At 39.7% G+C, this 16,219-nt stretch overlaps 1 protein-coding gene across 1 annotated transcript; it reads left to right on the forward strand.

Annotated features, from left to right (window-relative positions):
* Positions 1-2,111: 2,111 nt before the first annotated feature.
* On the forward strand, positions 2,112-15,164 carry aldob (aldolase b, fructose-bisphosphate). Its single transcript, XM_057850972.1, has 9 exons — positions 2,112-2,266; positions 6,472-6,584; positions 9,629-9,840; positions 9,972-10,026; positions 10,089-10,249; positions 11,994-12,077; positions 12,158-12,332; positions 14,563-14,762; positions 14,918-15,164. The coding sequence occupies exons 2-9, from the start codon at positions 6,473-6,475 to the stop codon at positions 15,011-15,013; spliced, it is 1,095 nt and encodes a 364-aa protein (XP_057706955.1). The 5' UTR covers positions 2,112-2,266; position 6,472; the 3' UTR covers positions 15,014-15,164.
* The last annotated feature ends 1,055 nt before the right edge of the window (positions 15,165-16,219 follow it).

The following is a 16,219-nucleotide window of genomic DNA, read 5'->3' on the forward strand; positions in this document are numbered from 1 at the left end:
TATTGGTTCAGGTAATACAAAGTTTTGCAGGTTAGCAAGTTTACACAGTTTAACGCATTCACTCCTAGCCATTTTCACCGGAGCAAGGCCCTTCACTCCTGGCCGTTTTACTGGATTTTGACTGATTTTGCAAGGCCCACAGAAAATTCTGTTCTATTATAACATGGAACCCAGCAAAAGAAAGATTAGACTCTCTTCTTTCAGCAGGAAAAAAAGTAAGTTCATATCTTTTTCAATTTCTTTTGAAATCAGCATTAGAAAATAGCTTAGTTTGAGCATTTTTCCAATTTCTGATGAAAAAACAGAAATTGAGCTTTTTGTGAAAGCATACATTTCAAACATAACTTTGACTTTAACACAGCTATTTTTTGCTTTAAGCACATCCCAAATGTCTGAATAATGTTTTCAGATGTTTAACCTAAACAACAAGACAAATAGAGCTTTTGATGGCAAAGTAACAATTTATTTAAACATAACTAACATAACGACAGCTGGGTTAACTTTTCCCTCATCGCCGCGCCTGTCTCATAAAGATGGATTTTTTTTTTTTGTCTCTACGGGGTCTGCTCGGCGAGCAGCACGGACTCAACGACATCATCCGCTGTACTGGTGGTCCCGGTCGTTCTGCTCGTTCATTCAGCGCCTGGCATCCCAGGCGTCTTTGCGGTTGTTCTGCTTGATCGTCAGCCGCCTGGCATCCTTCCGCCGGCGCCCAGGCCGTGCTGTTTTTGGGAGCAAATGAGTTAATGTTATGCAGAGGTTGCACTAGACTTTTTCGTTGTCTTTCATTTTGACTGACAGGGTCATAAAAATCCGGTCATAATCTATTTTTACCCGTCACTTATATTTTTTTAAATGATGATAATGACATTGTGGTGACCCTTTGTTTGGCATAATTCACCTTCGGTACTTGTGTGTCCATTTGGCCGAGCGCGTTAGCGGCTACGACACAGTCACGTGACAGAGACACTTAAGAGCCGCACGCGTTCCGGCTTGAATAGAGAGTTCACAGAGAGCAGCAGAGCTACAGCGGCTGGACACAGCAATTCGAGCTAACAAGACTCTTAACATTGCATACCGCTTCAACATATTCAATAGTATTTAGTTTTCATTCATTTTAAATTAATATTCTGTCCGAACAAGCTTAACAGAGAATCCACACCGTGCCATCACACATCGAGCAGATGAATATGTAACTTTTTCTCCGCAGTGACAAAAACAGCTGACTGTGGCCCCAGTAGGTAGGCTACATATAGAACAATGAAATTAACAGTTCACCTGCTGTGGCTTGAACGGAGTCTTACACCTTCCTCCTGGTGCGCATGGACTTGAATTGCATGCCCGCTTGTGCAGTCCCTGTTTTTTCACCTCTTTTATCAACACCATCGTCTTTTTGAAGAAACTTCGGACACTCAGTTGCCTTGACATTTTTCAGAGTAAGGCCAACGACGTCATGCATCAAGAGAGACAATAGCTAATTAATATGCTCACTCGCCACCCTGTGACAGGTGGACTTCAGTTTTTTCCGTCACCATTTTAAAAGATCGGTCAACGACGGAAAATATTCGGTTAACGCGACCCCTGATGTTATGCTAACTGTGAGTCAGGTTGGACTTCCCCCACCTCCACAACATTGATGTCCTTTTACATTACTTAAAGTGGCTGCTGCTGGCCAAAAAAACCTGATATGAATCTGCTGGGGCTGCGTGATGAGTATGCGTGTGTCAGTGTGGCGGCGGGCGGGCGTGTCAAGTCATCAGCCAATCAAACATGCGTTTGAGAGGGGGGAAAAAATGGACCAGCATAATATAATGCAAATAATGTTGCTTAAAAGTTGGTGGGGACAATTTAAGCATCCTGAAACGTTAGTAGTGTTATTACACCATTGAGAACAACAAACTCCCAATGAAGCTCCGAGGCACTTTTCTCCATTTGCACTGGCAAAAACCTGTATTGCGACATTGCACTCAGTCGTGAGCCACATTGGAGCGTCAACCTATTGCTCAGATGACACATTGTGTTCTCTTTGATTGTTTTCACTTCTGCCCCCCCTTGCCCTCAAAGTCCAAACAGGAGCACTATTGATGCCTCTTAACACCGCCCATGTCTGTCCGCTTTGGGCCAATTGCATTTCCGGGGTAAGGCACACCCCGCCACATCACATCGGTAGTTCCTCCTCCTCCTCTCGCTTAAAAACACCTTTGGGCGCTCCCATCGGCCTCCACTTTCAAGTTTGATACCAACGCAACATCGTTCCTGCTGTCAAGTAAGTAATACGTTTACTGCCCTTTCATTGTGGTTCGATGAGGACTCGTATTTTAGGAGCAAGAGTCGAACGTGTGGAAAGTTTCCGGAAGTTGCTGGACGAGTTCTCAGCTCTTGCAAGCTGAATCATGTGGCGATTTCTTTACTGAATCAACATTCGGGCGAGTGTTGACGCGTCAGCATGAGTCCAATACGCCAGTCGCTTTCGTGACTTGGTGCAAAGAAATCTCCTGCAAATTGTGAACTGCGGAGCCAATGCAAACTTTGATTTAAAATAGTCCTTTTATGTAATGCTTTGGATTGCTACCTTACATCACAAGTAATATTTGTCTTTTTGGAAAAAAAAGAAAGAAAGCAATTTATGTACAAACGCTTAGTAGAAATATGAAACATTTGTATTGATAAAACAGATTTGCCACGAGTCATTCTTAGAGCCAACATTTTCTTAATCCTCTATTGGACAAATGACCAGTGGTGAATGAAGTACTCACCTTTTTAGGGTAAGGGTAGGTCAGGGTTCAGCAAACCGCGGCTCCCGAGTCACATGCGGCTCAGGTTTACTTGAAATAAATGAATATTTGAAATTTATTCTAGGGCTTGCAAGATTTCACAAAAACGTGTTACTTCCTTTTAAAAGGCAGATCACGTCACTGTTTTGTGCATTAATAAAACACTAATGCAACTCATTAATTCACCAGCTATGTAAAGTTAAGGTTGTAACTGGTAAGGTGTGCCCACAAATCTTTGCTCTATTCATAGGCGCAAAGACTTTATGCAGTGTGTATATGTATGTATAATATATATGGCGGAAAACACACACAAGACTGAAAAAGCAGTTTCTGCTCTTGCACTCCTCTTTAAAAGAAACTGCTGTATTTTAAGCCAAAACAACTGTTGTGTTTGATAGAACAGCATGTCTATATGCTGCCATAGCAGATTCATGGCGTATTAAGCCCCCCAACTATTTTTAACTTGTCCATTTTACCCTGAAAACCCCCGTTTACAGACGTCGCGCAACCGCTTTTGTTTCAACCCAGCCATAAAAAGAAGGTAATTATATTTATTATTCAAAATGTCTGTTGTTTTTAGCTTAGAATCATTAATTGATGTTGAATATTTCGTTAAAAAAAAAAAAAAAAACGACTAAAGAATTACTCACTCGCATAACTTTTGAACAAATTACTCCACAATGGAAAAAAATGGCGTCTGTAAAAAAGTCACGGATATCTACCTCATAACTATCGATTAATTGTAATTTTTTTGTTACTGTCGCATTTTCTCCGACATGTTGGAGGATAAATAATCGATCCAAATGAAAAAAGAAAAAAAAAAAACGTTTAAAAGGGTAAATATATGAAAAAGAAAATCTCAACCACTCTTTGATGTCTGCGATTTCTGCATCGCGACCCTTGTTATATTACCATGTTTCACCCATAAAATCCCCCCAAAATCCGGCTGTGGCCATTCATAGCTGTGTCTTGACACTCAGTGATGCATGCTACGTGGACTTTTTGGATGGAAACAGGGTAAATACGTGGTAATATCTCGTGAACGTCATGGCATCTGTAACTCTGCTCTCGTGTGCTCTCACCTCCAGATGGGGTTTTGCTGTTTAAAAAACATTTAAAAAAAAAAAAAAAAAAATTTCTTCCCCCAGAAAAGTGTTTTCCACCATATGTGTGTGTGTGTGTGTGTGTGTATGTGTATATATATATATATATATATATATATATATATATATATATATATATAATAAAAACCCATGTAGCATGTATCACAGACTGTCAAGACACAGCTGTGAATGGCCACAGCTGGATTTTTGAGGGATTTTATGGGTGAAACATGGTAATATAACATTTTTCATTGTGGAGTAATTTGTTTAAAAGTTATGCGAGTAATTCTTTAGTCGTTTTTTTATTTTTTTAGACAAAATATTAGACATCAATTAATGATTTTAAGCTAAAAATGACAGACATTTCGAATAATAAATATAATTAATCACCTTCGTTTTATGGCTGGGTTTAAACAAAAGCGGTTGCGCGACATCTGTAAACGGGGGTTTTTAGGGTAAAACGGGCAAATTAAAAATAGTTTGGGGGCTTAATGCGCCATGAATCTGCTATGGCAGCATATAGACATATTGTTCTATCAAACACAACAGTTCTTTTGGCTTAAAATACAGCAGTTTCTTTTGGTTGGTTGGTTGGTGTTGGTGTTATACTTATATTAAGTGTGTGTGTGTGTGTGTGTATATATATACACAAAAATGTACAGTAGCGAAGTACTTTTACTTCGTTACATTCCACTACTGCAAATTACTTGTTTTATTATTATGATTAAGTATTATTGTATCTATTCAATTATTTAAATAGGTCTATGAACAAATAAAATTACACTTGAATTAAAATAATTAAATTCAGGGGATTGCCGATATCCATAGCCGATTTTGTAAGCCCATATTTGTGCCCGATATACATTATTTTTAAAGCGCGTAGCTTATGAAAGGCAATTTAAAAAAAAAATTGCTTCAACAGATTCAAATTTACAACAATGACCTGAGACCTAAAGTATTAATTTGGTGTAGTGTTAGCAAATCAATGAACGCAGCAGTTCTTTTTATGATTATAAACGCTCAGCAAGAACAGTAAATTATTTTCAAACATTAAACCCACCAGGACGTCACGACAAGAGATGTAAACAAGTGAGAGCTTGCCATGCTAACGCGAATGCTATGCTAATGCTACGTGTTACATTTAGAGTGTAAGGATCTCTCGGTAAACACCTTAAAAGGTTAAAGCAACATTGCATATTCATCCATCCATCCATTATCTTCCGCTTAGTCCGGGGTCGGGTCGCGGGGGCAGCAGTTTTGGCAGGGAAGCCCAGACTTCCCTCTCCCAAGCCACTTCAGCCAGCTCCTCCGGTGGGATTCCAAGGCGTTCCCAGGCCAGCCGAGTGACATAGTCTCTCCAGCGTGTCCTGGGTCGACCCCGGGGCCTCCCACCGGTGGGACATGCCCGGAACACCTCTCCAGGGAGGCGTCCAGGACATTGCATATTCTCTCATGCAAAACAAAATCTTACAATATTTACAAAACAGGCAAGCCTGAAGCTTCCTGTAGCAGGGTCCTTCCGGGGTCCTACAGTCAGTCAGCGGTGGCCAAAGTTGCCCACAATGATGCCTGATCAAAATCCTTTTTTTTTTAATCAGCTTCTTTTGTCTGCTAATCGGCCGATGTAGGGAAAAAGTCGATATGTCAACTAGGGCTGCAGCTATTAATTATTTTAGTAGTCGATTATTCAATGAACTAGTTAGTTCAAGTAATCGGATAAGAAACATGAAAAATCAAAATACCTGAGCTGGGCCTCAAACGGTATAAAAAATTTAAATAGATAAGGATCTATGTACAACTAAAGCACAATTGGCTAACTTACATAGCAAAAGTCTGCTAGCTTAAATGCTATAAAACATTGTTGTTTTTTTTACAATGCTCTTAACAAATGGTTCAGAAACATTCACACAAAAAACGGCTAGATACTGTATACTGATAAACTAAATTACGAATGCATTAAAAAAAAACAAAAAAACTTGGCTTATGTTGGTCTTAACATAGAGCAGCTGGATTCAGCCATGTGAAATGAGGCAGACTAGAGGGCAGTGTATCCACCGAAATCAATAAAACTAAATACAACCACTTTCAAAATTAACCATTACAACGCCACTTAAATTTTGCCGCTTCGAGTATTTGTTTAATTAAATTCGAATCTTTTTTTCTAGTCCAATATTTGAGTTAATTGATTAATCGTTGCAGCATAATATCGACCTCTTTTAAATATTATACCCTATACAGATTGAATGAGTGGCCGTGAAATGGTAAACTGTGTGAATTTACCTACGCTAGTCTTTTTTTTAAAGTACTGTCTTCATCTGCAGATGTTGGAAGTTTACAAGTGTACTTTGACAACGTACTGAATAGGGAGTAAAAGCAAAGTTACTAATAAAATGAAATCTAGTAGGTACGTAGTTGCTCTTTTCCCACCACTGGTTGCACATTAGGAAGGAAATAACTCAACCGAGCTAAAGGTTTTCAGATGTGACGCAACAAAATTAGTCAATGATACCGAACCATAGCAAAACATCTTCCTCATACCTTCAGTAGATCTTGTGTTATTCACTTCCTAAATAACCTGTTTGTTTCCCTTCCAGGATGGCTCGCCAATTCCCGTCTCTCTCCCCTGCTCAGAAGAAGGAGCTCTCTGAAATCGCCCAGAAGATTGTGTTCCCGGGGAAGGGAATCCTAGCAGCAGATGAGTCGACCGGTCAGTTCACACATAGCTAATACTGTAATTTTCGGACTATAAGCCGCTACTTTTTTCCTTCATTTTGAATCCTGCGGCATATAGTCCAGTGAGTCTTATTTGTTGATTTATTTGGGTTGATAGGTAACACTTTTTTTGACAGCAGCGTCATCAGACTGTCATAATTATGACATGACACGATCATGGGCATCACTGAATGCTTATGACAGTAACCTCCGGCAAATTATGTCACGAACTCCATTTATGTCCAGCTTGGATCTTTTACATCCATTCAAAAGTGAGATCATTTGCCGGATAACACTAAATGACACCTGTTATAAGCATTGACTAATGCTCATGACAGTGTCATGTCATAATTATGATTGTGTAATGACAATCTTATGGTGCCACTGTCAAATAAAGTGTTACCAAATACCATAACAAGCAATTAATGAAACAACTGGAACAGTAACCAAAGACATAATTAGCACAGAACATGAATTTTCATTGTTATTTAAATTTGTAGCGCTGCAATGCATGCTAGGAGGCATGTTGGACAACAAGTGTCGACAGCAGGTGGCAGCAGCCAAGTGGTTAAAAGCTTCATGGTGGCTAGTTGTAGTCTGTGTGCAGATTATATAATAGTTAATTTATTTTCCCCTCAAAATAACTCAAAATATAGCCATTAATATCTAAACCCCTGGCAACAAAAGTGAGTACACCCCTTAGAAACGACATCTCTAAATGTCCAAATTGAGTACTCCTTTTCATTTTCCCTCCAAAATGTCATGTGACTCGTTAGTGTTACTAGGTCCAGGTGTGCATAGGGAGCACTTGTGTTCAAATTTGTAGTGCAATTCTCACACTCTCTAATAGTGGTCACTGAAAGTTCCAACATGGCACCACATGGCAAAGAACTCCCTTAGGATCTTAGTATTGTTACACTACATGAAGATGGCCAAGGCTACAAGAAGATTGCCAACACCCTGAAACAGAGCTGCAGCACAGTGGCTTAGATCAGCCAGCCAGCGTTTTAAAAGAGCAGGGTCCACTCACAACAGGCCTCTGGTTGTTCGTCCAAAGAAGCTGAGCGCACGTGCTGAGTGTCACATCCAAATGCTTTCTTTGAAAGATCGTCGCAGGAGTGCTGTCAGCCTGTTAGTGCTCTGACCATACGCCGCACTCTACTTCAAATTGGTGTGCATGGCTGTCTCCCCAGGAGGAAGCCTCTTCTTAAGACAGTACACAAGAAAGCCCGCAATCAGTTTGCTGAAGACATGTCAACAAAGCACATGGATTACTGGAACCATGTCCTATGGTCTGATGAGACGAAGATTTAACTTTACTGTAGAGGCTGAGGGTAAAGGTGATGGACTGGCCAAGCATGTCTCCAGAGTTTAACCCAATAGAACATCTTTGGGGGATCCTCAAGCAGAAGGTGGAGGTGCGCGAAGGTCTCAACTCTCCGTCAGCTCTGCAGCGTCGTCATGGAGGAGTTTCGGAAGAGCATTCCAGTGGCAACCTGTGAAGCTCTGGTCAACTTAATGCCCAGGAGAGTAAAGGCAGTTCTAGATAATAGTGGTGGCCACACAAAATATTGACAGGTGATATGTTGTACGTATGTTTACTCATTTGCTCCCAAAAACGTATAAATGTTTTATTTTTAATTGTTTCAGTGTCCCAAAGACGTATTTATACGTCTTTTACATGTTTTTTTTACAAGACACATCTCTAGGTTCTGATTCAATTTAGCTTCAAAGCACAAAGCTGAAAATCCATTTTAAAGCAACAAAACTGGCCACTGGAGGGCAGTAGCACATTTGGTAAGACCCGCAACCCGATTCAACGGCAACGAACGGCCGGGCCGCACGGCCGGGGCGCTGGCGGAAGACGACCGAATGGAGAACAACCTAGAGGATGCCCTGGATGCCAGGCGCTAGACAACAGAGCAGAACGACCGGGACCACCAGTGCAGCGGAAGATGCTGTTGAGTCCGTTCTGCTCCCCGAGCAGACCCCGCAGAGACAAAAAAAAATCCATCTTTATGACACAGGCGGCGATGAGGGAAAAGTTTACCCGGCTGTCGCAGCCACAACAGCATCATTTCTCAGTTAGTTATGTGTAAATAAATTGTTACTTTGCTATCAAAAAGCTCTATTCATCTTGTTGTTTGATATTTTGTAAAAGGAAAACATTATTCAGATGTTTGGAATGTCACTAAAGCAAAAAATAGCCGTGTTAAAGTCAGTTATGTTTGAAATGTATGCTTTCGCAAAAAGCTCAATTTCTCAGTTTTTTCATCAGAAATTGGGAAGTTTTCTAATGCTGATTTCTAAAGAATGGAAAAAGATATGAACTTACTTTTTTTTCCTGCTGTAAGAAGAGAGTCTAATCTTTCTTTTGGTGTGTTCCATGTTTACATAGCAATAGAACAAAATTTTCTGTGGGCCTTGCAAAAATCAGTCAAAATCCAGTAAAACAGCCAGCAGTGAAGGCGGTTGCACCGGTGAAAATGGCTGGGAGTGAAGGAGTTAATATTGACAACTTTCACTAAGGGGTGTACTCACTTTGGTTGACAGGGGTTTAGATGTTAATGGCTATATTTTGAGTTATTTTGAGGGGAAAATAAATCAACTCTATTATAGAAGCTGCACACAGACTACTTTTCATAGTGTCATTTTGTCAGCGTTGTCCCATGAAAAGATATTGTAAAATATAGCTTGACTGGTGTGACTTGAAGAATGGATACCACTGCAGATAGTCCGGTTTGAACTATAATTATGCCCGTCCCGAATTAATGAGACCTAAAACTTGCTCTTCCTCAACAATGCTTTTATTTTTCTCTTTCTATTGTTAACGTGGGTATTAACTTTCGTTAGGTGCCAAAATATGCCTGATCAGAAAAATAACAAATTGCAACTCACCACTAGGGGGATTCAAAACACGGTAACATGCAAACCTGGCATTTTCAAGATACTGACCTATAGTCAGGTGGGCCTTATAGTGCAAAAATTACGAATTGAATTGTCGATCACTGATTTTTTTTTCCCCCCTCTCCGTTTAAGGCACTATGGGAAAGCGTCTCCAGAATATCAACGTGGAAAACACCGAGGAAAACCGTCGATGCTTCCGCGACCTCCTCTTTACATCTGCCGACCCGGTCCCTGACTCAATCGGAGGGGTCATTCTGTTCCACGAGACGCTTTACCAGAAGTCAGACAGCGGGAAGCCCTTCCCCCAAGTCATCAAAGAAAGGGGCATTGTTGTAGGCATCAAGGTGAGGGAGCGTACTCTTTTTCTCCATTTAGTAGTGCAAATGGGGTGATAACTTTTACATATATTATTTATTTGGACAGAGTTTACCCTCTACTGTGTTGTTTGATTTTAAAAGTCAGTTTCCTTCTTCAGGTGGACAAGGGCACAGCTGCTTTAAACGGAACGGATGGCGAGACAACCACGCAAGGTAAAAATGATCCCAGTTGACTTCTTTAGCCGCCGTCGCTCATCTTACCGTTTTTCCCACAGGTCTCGACGGCCTCTCGGAGCGCTGCGCCCAGTACAAGAAGGACGGCTGCGACTTTGCCAAGTGGAGGTGTGTGCTGAAGATCTCTGACAGCTGCCCCACACCTCTTGCCATCGCTGAGAATGCCAACGTACTGGCCAGATATGCTAGCATCTGCCAACAGGTTGGCATTACTCACTTGACTACTGCAATGGTACTCGGGATTTGAGCAATGGAGCTTGCATACAGAATGCCTAGATTAGGGAAGTTTCTGATCACGTGATCAGAAATCAGATCTGATTAAGTCCTTTTTTTGAAGATCGGAATCGCATGAAAAAGATCTGCTTTTGAAAATGTATTCATTTATTATTTATTTGTTTAGGTACTAACTTATTGCCTGCCATTGAATAGCGATAGACGTCCAACCAATTGTGAATAGGAGGGTTGGCAGCGAAACATTATCCTTCGATGAGGACCTTCCCATTTGAAATAAATTTAACCCCTATTGCTGTCAATGGCAGTGAAAGAGTTGAGGGCTACAAACAACAAAATAATCCAGAGGTATAATGATTAGGGATGTCCCCGATCAGATCACGTGATCAAGCCGGAGCAAGGCATTTGTCAAAGATCAGAATCTGATGATATAGACTGTGTTTTTAAGATTAATTTTTTATTTAAGGGCTACAAAATACCGGTAATATGTTCAAAGATGTAAAAAAAAAAAAAACGTACGTTTTTGTTCCATAAAATATTTTTAAAGATCGGAATTGGGTGAAAAAATATTTACCCAAGATGAACAAGGATATTTCCAAAACAAAAAAAAGCATATTTTGTAATAAATTTCTAATAAATTAATAACAGCTTGGGCTGCAGCTATCGATTATTTTAGTAGTCGATTAATCTATCAACACTTCAGTTCGAGTAATCTGATTAGGAATATTTAACGCGTCAATTTTAGGAGATTTAAAACAAAAGATTGCACTTTCAAAAAGCATCAAATGTGAACACAAAATAAAATTCCCGAGTGTTTCCTCAAACTATGCAGGATTGAATTTTCATTTAGAAATAAATTAAAATACCCGAGTTTAGCCTAAAACAATTTTAAAAAACATAAATAAATGAGTACAACAAAAGAACAATTGGCAAACTTGCATAGCAAAAGTCAGTTATATTAAATGTTGTAAAATGCTCGCGTTTTTTTTTTTTTTTTCCAAATCGTTCAAACACGTGTTCATAAAATTTAATACACTCATGTAAAGCTGTTGAAACACGAGGGGTGAATGAAGAGGAAACTGGGATACACACATACAGTAGAGGTCCTTCTTAGCCAATTGGATGCCATGAATGCTTCGCAATAGCCAATGGCAGAGCAGCTATTAGTAGATTACAAGCTGCAAATACATGCCATTCTGTATTTTTGCCTTTTTATATCCTGAAATTTCTTTCGTAACAAGAGGCAATATTTTCCTGTTGAGGCGTGTCTAAACCTGAAAATTCTGTAAGTAGAGACGTTCGTAAGTAGAGGTACCGCTGTATGTCATATTCACTGTTGCCACTAGAGGATAGTGTATCCACCCAAATAAATAAATTGTTGCAAACACTTTCAAAACAAACCATTACAGCGCCACTCTAATAAAAAGCAGCAAAATTCGAATGTTTTTTTATCTAACCGAATTACTGGAGTGAATCGATTAATTGTTGTTAATAATAATATTAAAGAAATTAATTGCCCGGTATATGATCGGCTCTCTGTATCAGCAGATCCTCAAAATCAGGTGGCTCGAACACGGGTGCTAAAATATGTGACTGGGTCAAATCTAGCTTAAATTGTGTTAAGACTTCTGCATTATTTTCTGTGAGCGTTAAGGAAGTTGCCCAAACTGTTGCTATTGGAAAAGGTAACATATCCCACTTATCCTTTTTATCAGAATGGACTGGTGCCTATTGTGGAACCAGAGATTCTTCCTGATGGTGCCCATGACTTGCAGCGATGCCAGTATGTCACAGAAAAGGTAGGTGGACAATCTTTTAAATACATATTTTTCCCTGAGGATAACATAGATGTCACGATGTTATGTGTGGTCATCTTCAGGTTCTGGCTGCCGTGTACAAGGCGCTGTCTGATCACCACGTGTACCTGGAGGGAACGCTGCTGAAGCCCAACATGGTTACCGCCGGACACTCCTGCACCCAGAAGTTCACGCCTCAGGAGGTCGCCATGGCTACCGTGACGGCTCTGAGGCGCACTGTGCCAGCCGCGGTGCCGGGTAAGTGTTATGCAGAGGTGGTACCCTAGTTGGGAACAGAGGTGGACAGAGTAGCCAAAAATTTTACTCAAGTAAGAGTAGCTATACTTCTAACTAATATTACTCAAAAGTAAACGTAGTCATCCAAAAATTGACTTAAGAAAAAAAGTAGTTGTTGAAAAGTCGTCAGTAACTGCTTACAATGTCTGATTTTTCATCATCTATAGCAGTGTTTTTCAACCTTTTTTGAGCAACGGCACACTTTTGTCATGAAAAAATCTCAAGGCATGTCACCAGCCAAAAAAATGGATTAATTTCTGTAACCTATATTAACATTACAAAGTTGTGTCTAGTTAGTTTGAGTAATCAGATATGGAACATAAAAAAATAAAAATACCTGAGTTAAGCCTCAAACTGTATAGAAAAATGATAAATTACAAACAACAACAGACAACAAAAGAACAATTGGCTAACTTACATAGCAAAAGTCCGCTAGCTTAAAACGCTTACGGTTTTGTTTTACAATGCTCATAACAAATGATTCAAACACATATTCCACCATAAAATGGCTAAATATACCTATTAACTAAATTACGAATGCATAAAAAAAAAAAACAACGCAAACAAAAAATTAGCTTATGTTGGTCTTAACAGGGAGCAGCTGGATTTAGCCATGTGAAATGAGTCAAATGTGTCAAATTCACTGTTTGCACTAGGGGCAGGGTATCCACCCAAATCAATAAAACTAAATGCAAACACTTTCAAAACAAACCATTACAACGCCACTTTAATTAAACGAATACTCGAAGCAGCAGAATTTAGTTCGAATCTTTTTTCTAATGGAATTACTCGAGTTAATCAATTAATCGTTGCGGCACTTAGTTTTACTCACTCAGTGTGTCACCTGGGCTTCTGTATTGGAGTTGGTATCAGTGCATCCCTGTTGAAAGTCAATCCCGCTATGTTCAGTTCTTCTTTACATTTTAGCACAAATCCCAATGAAAGATGGCGTTTGCTTATAGCTTTATACAAGAGAACAAATGGTCTTTGCTTCCTTTTAATGGCATTTCAATGAATTTTGTCCATTTCTTATTTAGCCTCGCTCCTATTTGAAAACCTTTACCATCACTGTCACCGTTGTAGTATTGCTAGCTAGCCACAGGTCGCTTGCCCCAATGCCCCTCTTACGCATCACTAAACAAAGTAATTAGCGATCTATTGACACCTACTGATATGGAAGAGTATTGCATGATTACCGACCATTGGACAGTACACTCAGCAACGGCATATTTGCGGATTCAATTTCCCCCAAATTTTTTAAATCAATAAGGTGGAAGTGCATGATTTTTCACGGCACACCAGACACTACACCACGGTGTTCCACAGCAAAGTGGTTGAAAAACATTGATCTATAGAAACCGTTATTATTAAACTGTACTTATAACCAATGGAAACGCCTAACATTTTCTAATCATTGAACATTAAAGAATGGCATGAGGAACATTCTAATGAAGTTGAGCATCTCGTATGGCAGGCACAGTCCCCAGACCTCAACATTATTGAGCATTTATAGTCAATTTTAGAGATTCAATTAAGACGTTGATTCCAACCGCCATCGTCTCTAAAAGAGTTAGAGGGTGTTCTAACTGAAGAATGGCTTAAAATTCCTATGGTAACAATTCACAATACCTAGGTGAATTGAGGCCATAATTGCCGCAAAAGGCAGACCTACACCATATTACATGTTTTTGTTGATTTTTAAAAAAACGTGTTTCCATTATTTTTTTCCAACCCCTGTAGTACATGACCATATTAGGCCAAAGAGATGGCACAAAAATCATCAAATTCAGACCAGAACAACACTATGAAACATCACCCATCCAAAGAGTGCTCTCTAGTGAAGAAAAAAAATGGCTACCTCTGATTAGTATAATGGAGTCATGTGGTAATTGTTGCAACGTCTCATCTGTGAAACTGGGACAGCTACTATCGGCATCTCTGACAAAAATAAAGAGAATAAAGAGGAAAAATGTAACGACTCGAGTGTAGCCCAAAGTAGCAGAGTAAGAGCAGTGTTTCTTCCTCGCAAATCTACTCAGGTAAAAGTGAAAAATATTGTGTGATAAAACTTCTCTAAGAAATAAAATTTTTTCAAAATGATGCACAAGTAAATGTAACATGTTACTACCAAACTCTGGTTGGGAATCACGCTGCCCTTCATTTATTCATGTTACTTTCTTTTACTTTGCAGGTATTTGCTTCCTCTCCGGGGGCCAGAGCGAGGAGGAAGCCTCACTCAACTTGAACGCAATCAACCAGGTGCCGCTGCATCGCCCCTGGAAGCTCACTTTCTCGTACGGCCGTGCGCTGCAGGCGTCCACCCTCGCAGCCTGGCAAGGCAAAGCTGCCAACAAGGCTGCCGCACAGGAAGTTTTCTGCAAAAGGGCTAAGGTAAGCTCGCCAAGATGGCAATGAACACTGGCAAAGTATTAAACCACAGTTATCTTGCGTTATCTAACTTTATTCTGGCTGGTAAATGATTTCTCTCAAGTTGTTTGTCACATCATGTGGCATAGGTAGGATTGCTAATGATTAACTCTCCTCAGATCAATGGCCAGGCTGCTAAAGGGGAGTACAAGGCCACAGGCTCAGCCGACCAGGCCTCCATGCAGTCTCTGCACACCAGCAACTACGTCTATTAAATGTTCTGATCTCAAAGTGATGACGCACTTGGACCAAATGTAGACAACCTGAAATGCCTCTGATGGATGGAAAACATTGAGGGGGGGGGATTGCCTTTTTCACAATAAACTACTGTTTGCCTCCATGAAGAAATAAAACTAAGTGACCAAATGTGTTTGTTTTTCATATTGTATATATATACTATAATGGTTCTTTACCAAACGTCTTATTTGGTTTAAAAGCCTACTGGAATAACTAAAAGATTGTGAATTAGGTTTGTTACCTTATGGGCCACGCCACATGTACTATTTTAAATATGTCAAAATGTTTTTTTTTTAACCTCTAAAATAGCTGGAACTGATTAAGTTCTCAAAACCTCAAGGACTTCACTTTTTTTTTAGGGGCTTTTACTAAAGAAAGCAAGCATTTTAACTTACATTTTTCACCCTTTATGTTCAATGGTAGGTATAGCCAGGGGTGAAAGTGGCTTGAACTTCTTGCCGGAACTCCCTTGGCTCCAGCGCCCCCGTGACCTTCGTGAGCTTAAGCGGCTCAGAAAATGAATGGCTGAATGAATTTCATACATGCATTAGGCTGCTGCATTACACGGGAACAAGGCATAAATGAGAAACTGATTTGCATTAAAAAATAGTGTATTTTTTTCACTGATTTACAAAATTCCATGTAAAACGTCATCTATTTTTTTTTTTTAAATATTTCCTCAAATTTAAAAGCAAAACAAAATTTTAACTATTCAAGAACATAGGATATACTTTAAAATTTGAAGCTAATATACTGTAAACACTGGCTTTTTTAAAATAAAAGTAAAATACATTTTTTAAAAAGTGCAAATGACTTCTGCACAGTGAAATGGAATATATTTTGAAGACAAAGCAAACATTTTTGTGGGGTGTCGTGGCTCAGTGGTAGAGTAGTTGTCCCCCAACCCAGAGGTTGTGGGTTCGATTCTTCGCCCTGATGAACTCGCCTAAGTATCCTTGAGCAAGATACTGAACCCCACGTTGCTCCTGGTGCTGTGTCACCAGTAGGTGAATGGCGAGATAGTGTAAAGCGCTTTGAGCGCCTTGAAAGGTGGAAAAGCGCTATATAAGTTTAACACCATTTACCATTTTTTAATCATAAGGAAATAAATAAGTAGCCTTACATAAATGAACAAGATTAAGTGCACATTAACATGGGAGGTGTTCTGAACCACCCAAATAAAA

The sequence above is a fragment of the Corythoichthys intestinalis genome, chromosome 11 (genome assembly GCF_030265065.1).
Source record: "Corythoichthys intestinalis isolate RoL2023-P3 chromosome 11, ASM3026506v1, whole genome shotgun sequence".
Taxonomy (NCBI): Eukaryota; Metazoa; Chordata; class Actinopteri; order Syngnathiformes; family Syngnathidae; genus Corythoichthys; species Corythoichthys intestinalis.

What these genes read in the sequence shown, in the direction of transcription:
- aldob (XM_057850972.1), top strand. Translation starts at nt 6,473, where the DNA reads ATGGCTCGCCAATTCCCGTCTCTCTCCCCTGCTCAGAAGAAGGAGCTC. An exon ending in AGCAGCAGATGAGTCGACCG is followed by an intron (nt 6,585 to 9,628) that starts GTCAGTTCACAC and finishes TCTCCGTTTAAG; the next exon opens with GCACTATGGGAAAGCGTCTC. An exon ending in TGTGCCAGCCGCGGTGCCGG is followed by an intron (nt 12,333 to 14,562) that starts GTAAGTGTTATG and finishes TTTACTTTGCAG; the next exon opens with GTATTTGCTTCCTCTCCGGG.